The 21538-nt window shown below is 34.3% G+C and overlaps 1 protein-coding gene and 1 pseudogene across 1 annotated transcript; both read left to right on the top strand.

The window, feature by feature from the left end:
• The first annotated feature begins 6119 nt into the window (after positions 1-6119).
• Positions 6120-7103, top strand: LOC102892525 (putative olfactory receptor 52P1). The gene has a single exon (XM_006915674.2). The coding sequence runs from the start codon at positions 6138-6140 to the stop codon at positions 7101-7103; it is 966 nt and encodes a 321-aa protein (XP_006915736.1). The 5' UTR covers positions 6120-6137.
• A 6189-nt stretch (positions 7104-13292) lies between these two features.
• On the top strand, positions 13293-14280 carry LOC102886757 (annotated as a pseudogene).
• Positions 14281-21538: the final 7258 nt, after the last annotated feature.

Below are 21538 nucleotides of genomic sequence, written 5' to 3'. Positions count from 1 at the left end.
TGAATGGCATCCTTTTTGTGTTTCCTTTTACAGTTTTCTGCATTAGAAGTCCTAATTAGTCTGCCATGATATGCCTTTTGTGAAAAGAAATGCCTTTTTTGATAATAAATAAATAAATTTATAAATAAATTAATTAATACATAAATAAAACAGGTGTGCTTAACTATTGATCGCAGTCCTCGTGGCAACTGAGGTGGAGGTGCATCTAAGGGTCTGGGTTGGGGCCCACGTGGAGCACTGTTATGGAGGCAGGGCTGACTCCAATTATGAGAAGCCTCATTCCTTTATATCAAAATGCCATAGTTTTTCTTTTCTTTGCAGTTTCATGATATTGTAATGTTGAAATATCCTACAATATGATATACACAAAGAAACAAAGTTGCTTTACTCAAGGTTATTCATATTGTCACCTTTATTACATATTGTTAAATTTCTTTCAAAATATTTTTGTCATTTTACATATGTCCACACAATACATGAGAGCCTCTATTTCCCATATTCTTACTAGCATTTGTTGTAGTTTATTTTTGCTAATCTTATGCATATGAAATGACACCTTATTATTATGTATTTTTCTGTTAAATTTATTAATTAACCAAGTGAATTTTATTTTCGCATATTTTTGCCAAATTTTCTTTATTGGTTGTTAGTCTTTTTTTAAATTGATAGAGTTATTTTTATTCTGTGCTTAAAAATACACTGTTACTTATATTTTTCAATAATTTTCTCCTAACTTATTTACTTTGAATATTATTATTCCATGTCATACTAATATAAATTATAAAAAAGATAAATATATCGATTGCTTTATTTATGATTTGTGTGTTTTTGTCTTATTTTTTTTATTTGCCCAGTATCATCAAGGTACAGACCTATAATATCTTAAGGATTTATGTTTAATCTGTTTAGAATTTTTGTTGTCTATATGTCATGAAATCATTATATTCATTATATTTTAAAAATATATTAATAGATAACTCCAACTACTGATTGGTACATTCTACCCTCTCTGATTATTAATGACATGTATGTCAGATAAATGTATGGATCTGTTGCAGTGCTTTTCATTATTTTATTCCAGGTGTTATTCTATAACAGTTTTAGACAAATTTCTATATCTTTTAAAAATACTTAAGGTCTAGTACGGCGAGTCTCCCTACTTTTCTCTTACAAATGTGGCTATTTTTAGAATTTTATTTTTTATATAAACATCATTGTTTGACAAGTTCTAGAGAATTCTTTTTGGTAGTTTAATAAGGTTTACATCTCATTTATAGATTCATTTGAGGAGATTAAATATCTTTGGGCTATTGAGTTTTCCATCTAAGATCATTGTGTTGTGCTCTCTTTAACCACATATTTGATATTTATAAAATTTCTCACATCTCTCCATAATTTTCATAAATTTTGCCCATTTATTTATGTTAATTTTATATCTGTCAATCTTGTTGAATTCTCTTAATAGTCCAACAAATGCTCTGTAGGTTCTATTGTACTTCTTACAAAACTACTAATATCATTCACACTTATTTCATTTAATTTTTTTCTTATTGCATGGCTCTGACCTCTGGTACAATGCTCCATATGAAAAGAGTGGAGGGTGATATTGGATTCCCTTGCATTTTTTGTTTTAGACACATTTAAGAATGTTTCCAAATTTTCAAAATTTATTACACATTTTTAATTTTTTGACTTTCTAATATTTAACACTTTAATTGTATTTTTTGAAAAATATTTAGTTGGTCTAAGATTTCATACCTAATTTCATTAGGTTTTTATAGTAACATCATATAATACTTTTATAGTTGCTATGTCTTCTTTTTTTAATATTCATTTTATTTGTCCCTTTTCTTCTCCCAAACACCCCAAATTCTTAGTAGACATGTCAATGATACAATAACATAAATTAAGAAAATGCATTGACTTCTGTATCATTCAAGTTTCAATCAAAAAATTACAACTAATAGGAGGGGTGTGTGTGTGTGTGTGCGTGTGTGGTGTAGTGTATTTGAGATGTGGAGAAATAAAATACAAACAAAATAAAAATAGAGAAAGAATTTCAAGGGAGTAGGCTACAAATATCCCTTCCCTGACTCTTTAACAAAAGCCTCTATCTCCACCTCTGTATTCTGACTTGGTCAACTAGAATAAAAAAGCTTGAATGCTCAATTTCCTAGAGAACACAGAAGCTCCCTAGATGACTCTAGCCATAAATCCACTGCCACTCATAAACTCCCAAGTGGGGCTGTGAGATAGGTCTCATCAGTATAACAACCTCTTGGCCCAGTATTCAGATAGTTGAGGGTGGGAGACTAGTAATCCTCTTTCAATCTTCTGAGGATGCTTCCACAATGCTGTGCCTTCTCATTTCTGCTGTCCCAGAGACATGTGAGTTTGGATCAGGAAAGAGTCTGCAAAGACATTTCTTAGCCCTTAAGAGAAGTCCATCTGTGCATTTGGGTGAAGAGAAGTTTACTTCAAAACAGGGAGAGTGAGATTTAGAGGTCAGGAAAGAGGATTTGGCTTAATAACAGCTCTGTGCAGTCTAATTTGGAGTTTTATTTAACAAGTTTCCTAAAGTAAGAGTTTTAGTCTGGTATTAGGCTCAATGGTTGGAAAAGGGAGGACAGTGAGGAGCTGACAGCAAATAAAGGGACAAATGATATATTAGCCAAATCAGGGAAATGGGAGGCATTATTAAGAAAGTTCATGATGTTTACTATGATATTGCTAAAATTACTTTAAAAAAATTTCTCACTAAGCATTTGAGAGAAATGTATGTGCCTAGTGAGATAGACACTGCAGGGATCAACAGAAAAAAAAAATGGGCAAGGGGAATCAGCAGAACCTTAATGATTATCTTGAGCTTTTCTTGTGCTCTAGTGTTCTCACAATGGGCAGAGGTAACCCAAGTTTAGCTATGCTCTCGTGCAGACAGAATGACAGCCTTCGGTTTGTGATGCAGTTTCAGGCATGGAAAGTCTTCTCCATCCCTAGTGTTTTCTCCAAATTGTAATGTCAGAACTTTATCTTATTGAGGGAATTGGTTTTAATGTCACAATAAGAATTAGAATAAAGATTGAGTCACAGGGACAGGTTCAAATTGAGTAAGAATGGTCAAAAGTGTTTACCAATATCATAAAATATTTTATACAAGAGATGGTGTGAGACTAAAACTTATTTCAGTGAGTTAGATGGGATGGTGATGAGAATGAGTGAGATGATAATAGCACATAGCCTTATGAAGAAGTTGGTATGTGTAAAGGCTGCAATGCCTTAGAAGGAAACTATAAGAACTGCAAGTAATATTCACTTATATCAATCAAATTAGGAGTCAATCTAGTCCAATGATATGTGGTAATCTATGCTCAGTCCAGTCTCTACAAGAAAAGAAGTCATAAAGCATAGAGCCAGAGACCTAGGGGGCAGGAAGGGACCTCAATAAAGAATCATCAAGTTAAGCCTTCTGGCTTTGGGTGAGTAAATTAATGAAATGATTGAAAATTATAAAACTGTCTGACATAAACTAAGAGGTTGGAGTGGTGTAGAAAGCAGGGCTTTTCTGCTTCTTCATCTGAATCTAGATCCATTATCTATGTTGAGCTACTCAGTTGAGCAGAGATCCACATTAGCTCAGCAAGCAAATCTAAGTCATAAAAATCAGAGCTGAGTGCATCTAGTTTGGCTAGCACAGCCAGGGAAACTATTTTCCAATCTCCTAATGATTATTATGTTGCCCTAGAAGGCATATGGGAAAAAATTATAAAAAACATTTATCAGCATGTTTGCCCTACAATTGAACAGGTCTCATTACATAAATGTTCAAGCTAGGACTAGATTCTAATTGGTTAAGGAAACTGCATGAGGATCCTGTACTGGATATGAGATCACTTTGCTATTATACTGAAGGCAATGATAATAGTAAATGACATCTATTGAGCACATTTTATGGGTCACAAACTGTACTAGGTACTTGTCTTTAAATTTCAACAACCTTACAAATTATTATTATTAGCATATTACAGATCAGAAAACTGTAGGATCTTACAGGAAAATTGACACTGCCATTAAGATGTAAATACAAAAATCTGTTTGCAGTTTTATGAATTCCAATGCCTACAGTATTTTTTTTATCATCACACCTTTCTGCTTTAAAAACTCTAAGATCATACACCTCCAATATTTTGCTTCTTCAAAGAATATGTAAAAATAAGGATGAGATCTGTAGTAGACTTTTGTCGGAATATTAAGTGGAGGTCTATAGAGCTCAAATCAGATCAATAACAGACACATTTCTGGACAAATCCCAACTTTCATCTTAATATACTTCTCCTTAGGGAAGATTTGACCCTAGGTCAAATTGATCAGAACCTTAGATCTTTACTGTCTCTGCCTTCCCAGACATAAACTCAGAGAGCAGGGTGTCCAATAAGACTCGTCATATGCACCTACTGGTAAAAGCCACATTTATCTCTCTTCTGTAGAGGGTATATGGTTTATTGGCCATGTGCTACAATTAGAATATCACTTGTCATCAACCTCCTCTCTTTCTGTTTTTCCTTATGTCTGTGAGAGAAAAAAAATAGTTGATGTTGTTTAGAAACAAGCGTGGGCCATCTGGTGTTGTTTTATCTCTTAAATCTACCCACAAAGTAAGGAAGGATCTTCTATGCAGTCCGAAAATAGAAAAGCTGCTTCTCTGATTTTTCTTTAGTGAATATTTATATATTATCTGGTCTGTTAAGGCCTAGGATAGTTTACCTTTCTTCAAGGAAAGAGTTGTGACAGAGTTGATTCTCCTTTGATAACTATTTTCTTACTCTTCAGATTTCCTAGAATCAGTGGGGTTTTTTTTGTACTGATTATCCAGCTTTGAGAATAGGGCTAGTCATAGAGGAGGTTCTCATTAAATATTTGTGGTTGAATAAATGGATATGAATTGCTGGGCAGTAAAGTTCTCATTCCCATTTTAAAGCTTCCAGTTAAAGTGATTTCTTAGCTTTTATCTTAATTACTAGACCTTTGTTTCTATCCCATCACCATCATGGTTTCACATATTCTACACAATTCCTTTTAGTTTAAGTAGTCCTTCCTGTGGAATGTGTCTTCCTATGCAGTGGAGGTAGAGGAAAGGTGGGATAAATGAGAGTAGTATAAGATTTTTCCGCAAGGAAAGAGGAGTCATTACTGTCCAGGCATGAGTCAAGGTAGAATTATAAAATCACTTCTTGACATTATGAAAGGGTGAGATTGAGAAGGATTTGGCTACATCTTTCTTTGAAATCACCAAAACCCATAGATAGAATGTGAATAAAGGATTAACCCAAGAGCGGACTATAAAAGGCTAGAAGTTTCTGTTTTAGAAATAGAATGAAATCCAAAAAGGGTTAACTTTAACATATTGAGAAATGAAAACTGAACATGTGAGGATAGCTGAATCATCTCGTGGAATGTCAAATGAAAGTTGATCAGGTATAAGGGGAAATATCTCTTAGTCAGTGAAAGGTGTGGAAACAGCTGTGGTAATATTAAGATCAGAAATAACTACCAAGCCCTAAGTCTCAAACTTGAACCTATTCTAAGTTGAAAAGCAAGAGAAACGATGTATAATTTCATTCAGTGAATTATGTTGGAAGTTTGTGTTCTGAACTGATGTTCCCACATATCTCTTCCCATACTCTGAGAGAGAGAGAAAGAAAGAGAGAAAGATTGAGAGAGAGAGAGAGAGAGAGAGAGAGAGAGAGAGAGAGAGAGAGAGAACTAAAAAGAGTGAAAGAGGTCTATACCTTTCTTTGAGGACAAGAAGTCTTAGCTAGAAAACAACTCTAATGTATGTAAATGCTTATTTAAACCCTTTCTCATGTTAATTTTATTTAACAAGTATGGCTGTGCCAGGCACTATTCAAAACTCTTTACAAATATTAACTCAAATAATTCCCTTAACAACTCAAACAACTCTAGGGGATAGTACTATTATTATCCCAGTTTTATGGATGTAAAAGCTTGCTTAACATAATATAGCTAGTGAGATTACTCTAGGCTTGTTTACATCCCTGTTCTGTGTTGTCTCTTCAGGTAATGTGATACAATGTGAGGGTTTCTAATGAAAGAAGATATTCAGAACTCTTGACCAGACCATGGAGTCTCCTAATCACACCAACCTGGACCCTTCTGTCTTCTTCCTCCTGGGAATCCCAGGTCTGGAACAGTTCCACCTGTGGCTCTCACTCCCTGTGTGCTGCCTGGGCGCAGCCACAATTGTGGGCAATATAACCATCCTGGTTGTTGTTGTCACTGAACCTGCCCTTCACAAGCCTGTGTACCTGTTTCTATGCATGCTCTCGACTATTGATTTGGCTGCCTCCTTCTCCACAGTTCCAAAGCTACTGGCCATTCTGTGGTGTGGAGCTGGACATATCTCTGCCTCCGCCTGCCTGGCACAGATGTTCTTCATTCATGCCTTCTGCATGATGGAGTCCACTGTGCTGCTGGCCATGGCCTTTGATCGCTATGTGGCCATTTGTCACCCACTCCGCTACGCCACTATCCTCACTGACACCATCATTGCTCGCATTGGAGTGGCAGCTATGGTGCGGGGGTCCATGCTCATGCTCCCGTGTCCCTTCCTCATTGGGCGTTTAAGCTTCTGTCAAAGCCATGTGATCCCACACACATACTGTGAGCATATGGCTATAGTGAAGCTAGCCTGTGGAGATACTAGGCCTAACCGCGTGTATGGACTGACAGCAGCACTATTGGTCATTGGGGTTGATTTGTTCTGCATTGGTGTCTCCTATGTCTTCATTGCACGAGCTGTCTTTCACCTTTCATCTCATGAAGCACGGTCTAAGGCCCTAGGGACCTGTGGTTCCCATGTCTGTGTCATCCTCATCTCTTATACACCAGCTCTCTTCTCCTTTTTTACTCATCGCTTTGGCCGCCATGTTCCACTCCATATTCACATTCTTTTGGCCAATGTCTATCTGCTCTTTCCACCTGCTCTTAACCCTATAGTATATGGAGTTAAGACCAAAGAGATTCGGGAAAGGGTCATCAGGGTGTTTCAATGGGGTCAGGGAACTGGAGTCAAGACATCTGAGTGATTTAAGAGCAAAGAACAGACTTAGTTCAAAATAAAAGAAGCTTTTCAAGATTAAATGATCCTCAGTATTTGAGATTGGAAAGAGGTTTTAATAGAGTGGCGATGTCCTCTACAGGACCTGCTAGACCATTTCCAAGATTAATAATCACAGAGGAGGTCAAGTTGGTTTAGCATTTTTAACTTCCATCTAAGGAAATATAACATTGGGAGAGTTTTCCAAGCTAGTTTAGAAGAGCCTCTGTATAGTCCAAGGACCATTCCTCACTTCCAGGCTCTCTTCTAATGCAGCAGGCATGGATTTCTAACCTCATACTTTAGGATATGTCACCATCTGTAAGGATCAGAAGATAGGACCATAGAGCCATGGTTAAAGAAATTAGAGCTGCAAGAAACATATGCTTTTGCATAATTCCTATATTTCTCCATCAGCTGTTGAAGCCAAGAAGAGGAATGACTCAGCAAAATCCATAATATTAGCTAGTGGCAGAGCAAGAGCTTGAAAACTAGAATTCTTTGGTATGGAACAATAAGACATCTATGGATTAGGTCACAGGAGAAGTCAGAAATAACTATTCATTTCTAACCTTGGGATAGTCATCCCATGGATATATTTTTGTCTCTATCATCTGGAGAGCCAACCTCAGTTCAAATGACCTGGATAAACCACCTGACAAGCAATTTCTAAATATTCTAATACATTTGTACTATGGGGGTAGGGGTGGGGGTGGGGGTGGAGAGGAGGCTTCCAGAAGTCATTGACTCCTAGCTCTTGAACCTATAAAGGACAGTCACTTACCCAACCAATCAGAGTAGGAAGACTTTGCCATTCCTTTTTCCATTTATAAGGAAAAGGGGGCCAAATAGATCTGAGTCCATCAATTTTAGTTTACCTTATGTAGTGGAAAGTTCTTAATTGTATCTGTGAAACTGGGATTGGAAAACGGTTATTGTAAATCCTAAGCTTTCTGTTTTCCAAAAAAAGAATAACTTTAGACAATTGGCCTAATACATTTCATTAACAAATAAGCACTTTTAATTTTTAATATTTTAGTGATGCACACTGTCTGCTTGTCATCCTTTCAGTGTGCCATCCAACACTGTTAGGTGGAGTAAGCATAAAACCCTCTGCTGGAAATTCAGACTCTCCCACTGTAGGAGACGTCAGTCCTGAGAACAGAAAACTAAGCACCAGATTTTTAAAGCTTACATTCTCAGGAATATGAATGTTTTGATTGTGCTATTTCACATAGGTGGAGATGAACAGTTTGCAAATATTAGAATTCAATAATGTATGCAGGACACTGTCTATTTTTCAAAGGAAAAATAATTATTATAGTGTTCTATAGGAAGATTGCTAGTGCATAGACTGGTACTGGTTTCAATTAATTTTGTATTCAAATCTTCAAATTGAGATATTTTTAACAGATTTTAATACTTTTATATAATTCTAAACACCATAGTTCATAAATTAAATTTTTATTTTTTTGTTTCAAATTGTCCATCTTCCTAGCACACAAATCCTACAACCCTAACTCTGAAACAACTCTGTACTCTGTGTCATATGTTCGTATACGCAGCACGTGGAGCACTTCTGAAGAAAATATACAGACATGCAGATTACAAGCACTATTTGTTCACAATTTCAGATTTTAACTGAGATGTCATTGCTACATGGCTATGCTTTTACCCTGCATGGTTTGCAATAAGTATGTATGTATGTATGTATGTATGTATGTATGTATGTATAATATGTATGTATTTTATTGTGACATTGGTTAAAAAAATCCAATAAGTTTCAGCTGACACTTTAACAGTAAGGCATATATATATTTACACTGTGTGTTCACCTCCCATAGTTAGATTTCTTTCTGTCCTCTTAGACACCTCTTGCCCCTTGTGGTTGCCAAATTCCATTAATGTTCATTCCATAAAGAGAAATAAAATGATTGGAAATAAACTCTCTTAAGTTCTAACCCTCAAATGAACTTTTGACATCTACAGACTTTATTTCTTCCCTTATTACTGTATTCATTTATTACCGATTCTTTTTTCTAATCAAGCAAGGTTCTCAAAATATGCTCTTGGGAGCTCAGACTGTCACCCACTTCTATTTATTGTGTTCACAACCTGTTTGAATTTAGTGGCGTTTTTACCCAATAGCAAAATTTTCCTTGACCTTAGTGACATTTCTTTTCTATGAAAATTTCTGGAAAATAACTTTGGAACTAATTATTTCTGCTTTCCTTACCCGATCCCTATTCCTTCCCTACATTATAATCTGGATTCAACCATAAGTTGAAGTTTCAAGTGGAACTCTGTTGTCAAAGCCACCAGTAAACTTTAAAAATTGGATTTCCTTACAACATGTTATATTATTGGCCATATCTACTTCTCTGAAATTCATCAGCTGCCACTTCTGTGACATCACATAACCTTAACTTTTCTTTTATATCTACAATGTTTTCCTTCCTATTCTCAAAGAAATTATATTAGATTAAAAAGAAAACCTCACTGAGGTCCCTAAGGAAGAAATAATAGTATTTCGAATCCAAGTGCAATAAGGCTAGAAATAAAAAAATAAAGTCAATATCTTTAATTATTAAGCAACTTTAAATTTAAATGTCATTGAAATATCAGTTTCCCCAATAAAATCAGTATGGGCTTTTTAAAGATAAACTTGTTTTTGGTATGATAGAATGGAACTCTTATACACTACTAGGAATTTATTTTAAATAAATAATAAGAACAGAGTGCCACCTCGATTCATGAACAGATACATTTATTGTAGCATTTTATTAAGTAAAAGAATCCCTGGATATCAAAAGATAGAAACATTTAAATAAATTTTATTCATTTGTTTAATAAATATTTATACAGTCTTAAAAATCTCCTTTAGAAGAAAATTTAATGTGCTAGGTGTATACTCTTATTGTAAAAACAGCAATATATGTGTAATGAGATATTATTTCATTTCTATTAAAGCATCTACCTGGACATAAACTCATATTAGTATATTTAAAAGACACACTGATAAATGTTACTTCACTAGAGGGACAAGTAAATATATTTTAAGAGGTAATTTAAAAAGAGTACTTTAATGAATGATTGTATGAATAAATCACTGACACAATCATTTCAAATGTATTCAACTTGGTTCTCCCAGAGTCTTTGTAAAACTTCATAAGAAAAGGAACAAAACCCTGCAGTAGTGAAATCAATTTCTTTTAAAATATCTAATCTATATCCAGCTATTTATCTACGACAACATTTATATATCTATATATGTGCACACACGTATTCATCCATTCATACATGCATGCACACACACATGTACATGTTTGTAATGCAAATACATGACTTAAGCTTTGATGGCTGAGAAGTCCACTTCAAAGAGGCATCTACTTCAAAAAGGGCAATCTTGAATAAACACATTGCCAGTAATGACTAGATAAAGAGCCAGGCCAACCCCTACATGGGCCTCCCTTCTCCAATTCCTCAGCTCCTTTGTTTTAGAAATCTTGGTTGATTTCAGTAACTGACCTTTTAGGCATCTTGTTTTTTCTCTTCCTGTACTTTAAATTCCCATTTATTTGTTTGTTTATTTAACCCATAATATTTGGAGCCTGGTTTATTCAAAATTAACAGTATTTCCAAAGTTTAGATATTTTATCTCCAAAAAAAGAGAGAACAATTGAAAAACTATGTCATCACCTGCTAAAACATAGAAAAGGCTAAGAATTGTCACAAATTATGCATTGCAAGCCAAGTATCCCCCACATCACAGGGAGATTTCTTTATAAAGAATATGGTGCTATGCTTCTACACAGGATCCTCCTTGATGTCAATGACTGATCATTTGCATGCCTAAGGTGTCTATTATCTCCCATATGTCATGGGGGGTAATGATTCTCCAGTTGTTACAATGGTACACTCATGTTTTAGATTTACAAAGTGAGCCCATCAAACCCTAGGCCTCCATCCTTGACCCCAATAAAGGCAAAACCCTAGGTCTGCTCTCTCTCTCTCTCTCTCTCTCTCTCTCTCTCTCTCTCTCTCTCTCTCTCTCTCTCTCTCTTTTCACACACACACACACACACACACACACACACACACACACACACACACACACAATGGCCTCACTATGTAGCTCCAAGTGTGCATGTAATTTCTGGGACCACTAAGCAATAAACCTTGTCTCTTTAAAAGTTTATTGGGGAAACTGTTGGGAAAAAAATTAAAATTTTCTTTAAAATAATAGATTTAATTTGTTAAGTTTGTACCACTAGCTGGATCTTTGACAAATTTATTGAACTTGTATAGGACCTGAAACTTATTGTAATAAAGCATTTCTAAATGATTAATATTATCCTTATGAAAATGACAGCATATAGAGATTATTTTATAGCAGGTATTATAGGGGAAATATTAAGATTTAGAATTAAGCATTGTCCAGAATTGTCAAGATTGGCTTAAATTAAAAAAAAAAAGCTGGAGAAGTGGGTAAATCTTTAGAGAAACAGGAAGATCCAGACTGAGGCAGACAGGAAATCATAATAGGTAAGAGTTTAAACATGTAAAAAAAAATTTTAAATGAGAATAATAGTACAAAATTTCAGAAGATATTTTAAAATATTACCTCTCAGGTTTATCTTCCCGATATTGTAGTTAATTGTGTTATATGTATTTAAATTTATATTTTGATAAATGATAATGTGACAGTTCTTTGAGGTATATAATTTTATCAGTCTATTTTTAAACAGATTTGTAAGTGTATTTAAAACACTGATAAACTAAGGACTGCAATATTGGTCCTAGAGGAAACAGTGTTTATATAATTGAAAGTATCATATTTTGACTGTTTTTCTAAAATTCAGATAACAAAGTAGAAATGTTAACGTAAAACTGAATCAGTGACATTAAACTGAAAACTGGAGTTTTTATAAGATTTAAATGTTAATTTGAAAAGTCTGCATATTAATACCTACTGTATACTAATAAATTATGAAAGGATTTCTGGACTTGCCATGATTTGGATTCCAGATATTTCATTAAAAGTAGAGTCAAAGTGTCATGATTAAAACAACCAACTTTAATTGTATTCTATGACTTTTACTTAGAATTTCTTTAAAAAAAAAGTATCCCATTTTTTCTTGCTTTGATTTCTACTTCATCTGAATCAATATATCTGTTCCAAATTTCATGTGTATTTTTTCTGACAAGTATACATTATTTCATGTGCTCATTTGGTTTTCTTTATCATGTGACCCTCTGTACTGCCTATGTACATTTTTATAAAATTAACAGATTTATGTTTACTTATATAAGGGAGTTTAAATAATTTACCTTAAAAGCCCAAACCAATATATTTGATCTGCCGTTTGTCACCTTAATAGTCTATTGATTTCTTTAGGAATACTTTGCTTTCTCTGTTTTATCATGGGAATGTTTTGCTTCTTTTTTCCCCCGCGATTTACATAATTATGTTCTGGTTTTATTCTTAGAGGTTCCTTTGTGTTTTCCAAATTATAGTAATTAACCTGCATTTCAAGAATTCTTAAAGTATTCTGACTCTTGTACAATATGAGAAACAGGTAGCTAAAATATGTCCCTCAGGCTGACCATTCTCCTTAGGAGAATCCTGCTATTGATAAAGTATGTCATGATCTGGCCCCTGCCCAATATCTAACTCCATTTCCAGCCTCTTAATGTCCACATGTAAGAGACATCACAATATTTTTTTTCTCAAAAATATGATTTAAAGTTTTATGATTTTTCTCATTGATTTTTTCTGCCTGGACTATGTGCATAGTTATTAATATTTAAATAATGTCTAAACAAAAATAGCTTCAGAAAAATAAGAACAAAAACTTCATCCTTTATAAATGGATACTATTTGTCTATTAAAGAACTAGGCAAATATTAGGCTCTAAAAAGTACACATTGATAAATGAGTGAATGAAAAAAATAATATATAAAAAATAAATCCACTTGGTTTAAACAAAGTTTATGCTTATATTAACTTGAAGCAGAAAAATGGATTGTTTGGCTCTAGAAATATACTTTGGGAAAAAAAAGACAAAGAAATCAGGACAGTGACAATGACCAAAATGTTTTCTTCTCATGTCTCTGTCTAGGAGGACCCACAGATGCTGTAAGATGATAACTGACCATACTGGCTTGATTATGGCTAATGGCAAACCAAACAGAAGTGACACCAGCCTTATTCATTCTTAATGGGATCCCAGGATCAGAGGACATGCACTTCTGAATTTCTTTCCTATTATGTTCCATGTATGTTGTGGCTGTGGTAGGAAATTGTGGACTCCTCAGTCTCATCCACTATGAGGACTTCCTGCACAGGCCCATGTGCTACTTCTTGGCCATGCTTTCCCTAACTGATCTTGTCATATGCTCTAGCACAATCCCTAAAGCCCTCTGCATATTCTGGTTCTGTATCAAGGAAATCAGCTTTGATGGCTGTCTATTACAGATGTTCCTTGTCCATACCTTTATAGGGATGGAGTCTGGGATGCTTATGTGGCCATCTGCTACCTTCTGCATTACTCAACTATCCTCACCAATCCCATAATTGCAAAGGATGAGTTCTCTACCTTTCTCAGAGGGGTGCTGCTTATCATTCCATTTACTTTCCTCAGAAAGTGACTTCTCTATTGTAGAGGTAATATCATACACTATACCTACTGTGACCACATGTCTGTAGCCAAGTTATCTTGTGGAAATATCAAGGCCAATGCCATCTATGGTCTGATGGTTGCCCTCCTGATTGGAAGCTTTGACATCTTGTGCATCACAGTCTCCTACACCATGATTCTTTGGGCAGTGGTCAGCCTCTCCACAACAGATGCTCGGCAGAAGGCCTTCGCACCTGCACTGCCCACGTCTGTGCCACTGTTTCTCTTACAGTCTAGCTTTCCTGTCCTTCTTTTCCTATTGCTTTGGAGGCCACACGATCCCTTTATCTTGCCATATCATTGTGGCTAACATTTATTTGCTTCTATCTCCCACTATGAATCCTGTTGTATATGGGGTAAAAACCAAGCAGGTATGAGACTGTGTCATAAGAATTTTTTCAGGTTATAAGGACATGAAATCCCATAACATATGAAAGAGACATTTGCCTGGTGTAAGATGGGAAAGAAAAGAATGCTTCTGTCTGTTTAAAGTATAGGTATCTGACCTTGCCAAGTGAGTGTGATAAGTAGTCCCCCTGCATTCAAGTTTTTGCAGAATTCCAAAATCATTTTTATGCTACATCATCCTCCACATGAGTTTTTCACTTTCAGGTTTTCTGTATAATTCAGTTTCTGTATAATTCAATCATATCAGAAAGAAAAATACTAACGGGAAACTAGAACAATTATCCAGAAAATTGAATCTAGTGAAACTAATTATCTGGGCCAGATGAACTAAATTGCTGTTTTTTAATTGTGAATGGAATTTCCAGTTTGATACTCGTGATTTAACTCTAAGAAAAAAATGCACTGTATGTTTTCATTTCTCTCAGAAGTCCTCTGTTTTCTCAACTCTTTAAAGAGGAAACTAAAAGTATACCCTGATTAGTATAATGAGATGTAGGCTTCTATGTGTCTTATGAGAAACATAGTAACTTAGTAATGACCAGGTCTCTTCTAGCAGGAGCCTTCCACATAATTGCTTCCTTGCAAACTAATGAATTGTCTCTTTTATTCAAGATAGCTTTCAAAGAATTCAGAGCTTGGAGGGAGAAGTAGGACTATTAATGAAAGTTATGAAATATTATTATAATGTATTTATATGAGTATAGGATTTGGGAAGTAATGGTTACTTTTCTTCTTTTGAGTTGAGAATGAAGCTAAGGGAATTCTTGAACGTTTTCTGATATTCAAGTTCTTTCTAAATTAAAGCAGAGAGAGTATGAATAATAGTAGTTTTATAGTGTTATCACAGATACCATAAAGAAAATTGCAGTCAATTCTTGTTGCCTAACTTCCAAGAATCCACATTACTTTATTCTGATGCTGTTAATTTATGCTCATTAATTTTTATTTTTTTTGATTCATCTTCTATTACTTTTCATTTTGTAAAGGCACAAAAAAAATTTTTCAGCACAAAAATCACCTTCCTTGCATATTTTATTTCTCTATTCATCTTGAGAGCAAAAAGATAGCTAGTATTCATTCTCTCCACATATTCACCTTAAAATAATTCTTACTCCCTCTGGCTTTCTCCAGAACATTTTCTAACTCATCATCTCACTAAAATAGATTTTGTGAATTTCACAAATGACTTTCATGTTACTAAATTCAATAAGCCCCTTTCTATACTCATCTTATTCTACCTTTCAACAATATTGAATACAATTGATTATTCCCCTTGTCTAGTCACTTTTCTTGACCTCTGGAACATACCGCACATTCCGTGTTGCTCTTTATTCTCATGGAAAACTTCCTATAGTCTCATTTGTTTTTCCTTTTCCTCTGGATTTCTTCATACTAACATATCTCTGGATTCAACTCTTCTTCCATTTTGTACTCATTCCCTTAGGCATCTGTTGTAAGAGACGCCTGCGGTCCTGGCAGGATATCTGGTGCTTGGAGCAACAAGAACAGTGGAAGCAAATGTGCATTTGCACACAAGGACACATTTCAGGGAGGGCGCATATGCCTGATGGATTCCGAGACTTCTTGCTCTAGGGACTAGAAAAAGATACTTAAGAGGATAAGAAAAAGATACTTGAGAGGAAGTAGCTGAGAACACGGTAGTGGCTTTGAGGCTGAATCTGGGAATTGGATGTAGCTTGTATCTGCTGACCTGAGAGTAACTATTATCAAATTACAAAGCCAGCATTATTGTGAAACTTAATAAAAGGCTGTGGAGATAGGGGTTGGATGGCTAGTATTGTCCATCTTCCTCTCCTTTATGCATGTAAGTTAGACATTTCCAGACTCCAACTCTTCTTCCAAACCATCTCCGCAACAGGCATCCAGTATAAATGGCTATAAATATCATTGTATGCTAATGACTCCCAAATTGATTAACTCATTAATAAATTCGTTCAACTTCAGTTGCAAGTTCAAGGTGAAGTGAACTTGCATTTTTACTAATAACACATTAATTATGTCAATTCTAGGTCTTTTTCTTGTTTTGTTTTTCGTTTTTACTTTTATTTCCTTATTTCACTCCCAATCTCAGACCCATCACCCATTGACATTCTCTATGTGTTATATATGTGAGTATAAATTTACTTACTGAATGTTTATTTTAGAAACTAACAGCTATTTTATTGTTCTAAAATACTATGTTGCTTACTTTTAACTCAATTAATTTAAATGTATGTTATTATCTATATTTCACTTCTTGCTTCTGATTATTATAGATTTTCCTAGCATACAACCAACAGTATCTTAATCATTCCCTGATTATGAATATCTAAGGCTTTTCAGCCTGTCACCACAGATACTACAGTAGACATCTTTGCTCACATACACACATACACACATACAGACACATGCACACTCTTATGGAACTGGGGATATTTTATTCAGAATATTCACAAAGGAGTGGGTTTTTGGAGTCATAATCCCCACAAATCACCTTTAATAAAGCAACCTTTAGACTGGCAGTCAATTTTTTAATAGAAAATATAGCAGTCAGAAGACAATAAAATGATATTTTTTGAAGTACTGAAAAAAGATACTTCATACTTAGAATTCTAATTCAACAAAAATTCTTCAAAAAAGAAGATAAATGAAATACTTATTCATATAAACAAAAGCAGAGAGCAAATACTAAAGTAGATATGTTATTCAGAATATAGAATAATAATTACTGATGGAAGCATAGAACTGCAGAAACTAATGAATCCACCAGGAAGAAAAAATGGGAGTAATTATGAAAAAATATTTACTCTTTAAAATAGGAAAAATGACATCTTATAAAGTCTAAACATATATAGAAGTGAGATATATAGCAATAATAATACAAAGAGATGGAAGAGAGTTAATAGAGCTAAAATCTTGTAAAGTTTTTACAAGATTGTTAAAGTGATAAATGTATTATATTAAGTAATTATAAGTAAAGAATTTAAATGTAATATCTGTCTTAACCTCTGCAACAAAATAAGAAGATTCATAACAAAACTAATATTGAAGAAAAATACAAAAATAACACCTATTTTATTGGTCCAAAAATGGCAAGAGAAACAAAGGAAAAAAAACAGATGGAACTAACTTAAAACAATGGGAAAATGATAAACTTGAAAAAAATTCTGTAAGTAATTCCATTAATGTATGCTGACTGAGAAATCTAATTGAAAGAAAATGAATGAAAGATAAGAAAATATCTGCAATAAAAACTACAGGAATTTTAAAAAATATATATTTATAATATACATGAAAAAGCTTACATGACTATACCAGACAAAGTAGATTTTAACACTGTATATATTAAGAGTAATAAAATGCAACACTTCATAATGATTATAATAGCAATTCAACAGTAAAATAAAAATACCTGTATTTGCATGTGCTTAGTATTATTATAGATATACACAAAATAAACTGATAGAACTAGAAGAAGAAATCAACAAATCCACAGTGAAATTACAGCTTGACGTTTTAATACATCCTCTCAGTAACATAACAAGGAGTTAGAAAAATCGAAATGGCTATAGAAGATCTGAACACAATAAGCAACTTAATCTAATTGGTATATACAGAAAACGACATCCAACAGTTACTAAAATAGACAATAAGAAGATGTTAAGAACATATTTATCCCAATAAATTTGAAAATGTAGATGAAATAGATGTATATTAAAAACACTACAAGTGCTCTAAGAAGAAATGTAGTCATCTCAGTAATACACCCATTATGAAATTGGATCAGTTACCTAAAAAGTCTACACGAGCATGCGTGTATGTATGTATATGGGTGTGTGCTGATGGTTGTATCATAATAATATGACCGAGTGGGATTTATTCTATGATTCAAAGTTGGTTGAGAATACAAAAGATTATCAATTTAAGTTATATGATTACACTCATATATAGGCTGTAAAATTGAAAGCAACAAATGCACAAGGCAAACAAATAAACACTAAGAGACACAGACAAGAGTTTAGCGAATACCAAAGGGAAGGAAAGGAGGTAGATAAAGGTAAAAGGGCTTAAAAAGATGATGTTGCAAGGAGATTTGATTTTAGGTAGTAAACGCACACTGCAATATACAAATGATGTATTATTGAACTGCACATTTGAAACATACATAATTTTAATAACCAATGTTGCCCCCATAAATTTAATAAAATAAATACAATAAAACAAAACACCACAAAAGACTCAAAGAAGAAAAAAATCATAAAGTTATTTCAATACATTAAAAGTTTTAATTAAACATTCATTCATGATAACAAGTACACAGTAAACTTAGAAGGAAAATTTCCTTAATTTGATAAAAGGTATGCACAAGAAAACCTACAGCTAACATCCTAGTTCATGGTGAAATATTAAAATCTTTCTCCTTGAGGAGGAAAATAAGGCAAAGATGACAACTGTTCCCATTTCTTTCCAATATTGTACTTGATGTCCAAAGGGTAGAATAAAATAAGCAAAGGAAATAAAAGACAATATTGAAAAGACTCACAATGAATGAAATGGCAGCATAACACTACAGAAGATAAGGAATGCTGCAAAAGCAGTTCTTAAAAGAAAGTTTATGGCAATGGTATACACATTCAGAAAAAAGAAAGCCCTCAAATAAAACAATCTATTTTTGTACCTCAAGGACATAAGAGGAAGAAAAATAAGCCCAGAGTTAACAGAAGAAAGGAAATAAATGAAAAGCAGAAATGAAAGAAATGGAGACCAGAAAAACAACAGAAAAGATCAACAAAACTAAGACTTTTTTCTTTTTTTTTTGAAAAGATAAAAAAAAATAGACAAATGTTCAACAAAACTAGGAAGGAAAAAAGAAGACTCAAATAAAATCAAGAATAAAAAAGGAGAAGGTTTGGAGAAACATGGCAGAGTGAGAGACATTCCCAGATCTCTCCCCTTGAAACAACAATAAGCTGAACATCTAAAACTGAACAAAAAACACCCAAACTGCACAACAGCACTTTTGAATATGGGATCTATGCATAAGAGTTACCACAGGTCAGAACTCCAGGTGTTGAGGGGTGGACTGGGAGAAATAAAGAAGCTGCCTCTCTCAGCTGCCAGAACTCCCTGTAGGAGGAGGAGGAGGTGAGAAGGTGCGGCGACTTCCCTGAACAGCCCTACCTGTTGTGAGTTGTGAGTTCCATGCAGCCAGCAGCAGAGCCCTTTAATCAGGACAGAAAGCAGAGAAGTGGGACGACAGAGAAACAATAGTTGATTTTTACCAGCCATGGTTGCAAAACCGAGGATGAGCCACACCTCCAACTCTGAACCCATAGGGCCCCTCCCTCCAAATCCTCCGAGACCATTACCAGGGATTCTCGGAGGAATTTGAGCAAACATTATCAAAACTGTTGCTAACACTAACAGGAACTGAAACTGAGGATAACGAGCAAGATTAAATATTGACAAGAAAATGAAAAGGCATCATTTAGGCTTTATATAAAGCAGAGATCCAAGAGGCTTAGACGTCACCTACTGGAAACCAAAATAAAAACATCTCTCTGAAGCAGGCTAAAGAGAGACCTTTATATAATAAATTTGGAAAAATGGCAAAATACACTTCCATTAATGCCCAGGCAGAGAAATAGTCCATTAAACACCATGAACAACCAAGATGACAAGGCATCTCAGAAAGAAAGAAAAAAATATCCAGAATATAAGCTTACAGACATAGAAATATGCAACTTAAGTGACAGAGACTTCAGGATGGTACATCTGAAAAAATTCAGTGAGTCCGAAACAAGTCATATCAACAATTTCAGAAATTGCAAAAACAGCTAGATAAGCAGAGTAAGGAGATTGAAACCCTCAAAAGGAACAGAATAGATCTTCTGGAGAGTACACACACACTCACACACACACACACTACAAGTGTTGAAAAATGAAATAGCAAGCTTAGGAAATAGAGTCGACCAAATGGAGGAAGAGGTCAGTGATTTCAAAGACTGAAAACTAGAAATGAATCAGAAGGAAGAAGAGAGGAACCGAAGAATAAAAAATAATAAAAGAGAAACACAAGAACTTACTAATGCCATTAGGAAAGGAAACATAAGAATAATGGGCATTATTGAAGGTAAGGAAAAGGAGAAAGCATTTCTGGAAAGCATTTCTGGAAGGCATTTTCATGAAAGCAGTGGAGGAGAATTTCCCAAATCTAGGGAATGAGCTGGAGCTCGGAATTCAAGAAATCAACAGAACGCCCAATTATCTCAACCCAAAAAGGCCTTTACCAAGACACATTGTATTAAATTATCATAAATCAATGACAAAGAGAATTCTCAGGACAGCCAGGGGGAAAAATGGTAACTTATGAAGAAAAACCATTAGATTATTGTCAGACTTTTCAGCACATACCTTACAAGCCAGAAAGGAGAGGAATGAAATATTCAAAATATTAAATGAAAGGAACTACCAGCTAAGAATAATGTATTCAGCTAAGCTCTCCTTTAGATATAAAGGAGATATTAAGACATTTCTAGACATACAAAAATTGAGTGAATTCTCCACTATGAGTCCTGCACAACAGGAAATACTGAAAAGAATCAGCTCACCTAAAACAAAATGACAAAAAAAAAAAACAAACAAACATAATTAGGAGTAAGGTAGCTATCCGTCAAACAGAAGCAGAGGAGTGCAACCCTACTAAGAACAGGGCATTATAAACTTAAATAATAAGAAGAGAATTTCTATAGCAAGATAATAATGAATGTTTACATACATAAGGACAAATTGAGACAAAAATGACTGAAAAAGAGAGGACTTAAAGATCCAAATTCGCAAAGGGGAATGGAGATAAGGCACATGGAGAAGAAAATGGGTAACTGTATATATATAACAATCAATTGCATATTTGTAATGGTAACCACACACCAATGATTCAGAACCAAAGTACATAACATAAAAAAAGAAGGACCAAAGGCAAAACTCACAAAAGCCAACCAAAATTAAGAAAACAGAAACACAAGGACAAGGAAGCAATGGAAACACCGAGCTACCAGAAAGCAAAAGATAAAATGGCTATAAGAAGACCTCATATTTCAATAACCACCCTAAATGTTAATGGACTGAACTCACCAATAAAAAGGCACAGAGTTGCAGAATAGATCGAAAAACAAAACTAACCATATGCTGTCTCCAGGAGACACATAGCAGCTCCAAAGACAAATATAGACTCAAAGTGTAAGGGTGGAAAATGATATATCAAGCAAATGGCATTCAGAGAAAAGTGGGAGTAGTGGTACTAATATCAGATGAAGTAGATTTCAAAATAAAAAAG

The sequence above is a fragment of the Pteropus alecto genome, unplaced genomic scaffold (genome assembly GCF_000325575.1).
Source record: "Pteropus alecto unplaced genomic scaffold, ASM32557v1 scaffold395, whole genome shotgun sequence".
NCBI lineage: Eukaryota > Metazoa > Chordata > Mammalia > Chiroptera > Pteropodidae > Pteropus > Pteropus alecto.
This window is presented reverse-complemented; position numbering and strand designations above follow the sequence as displayed.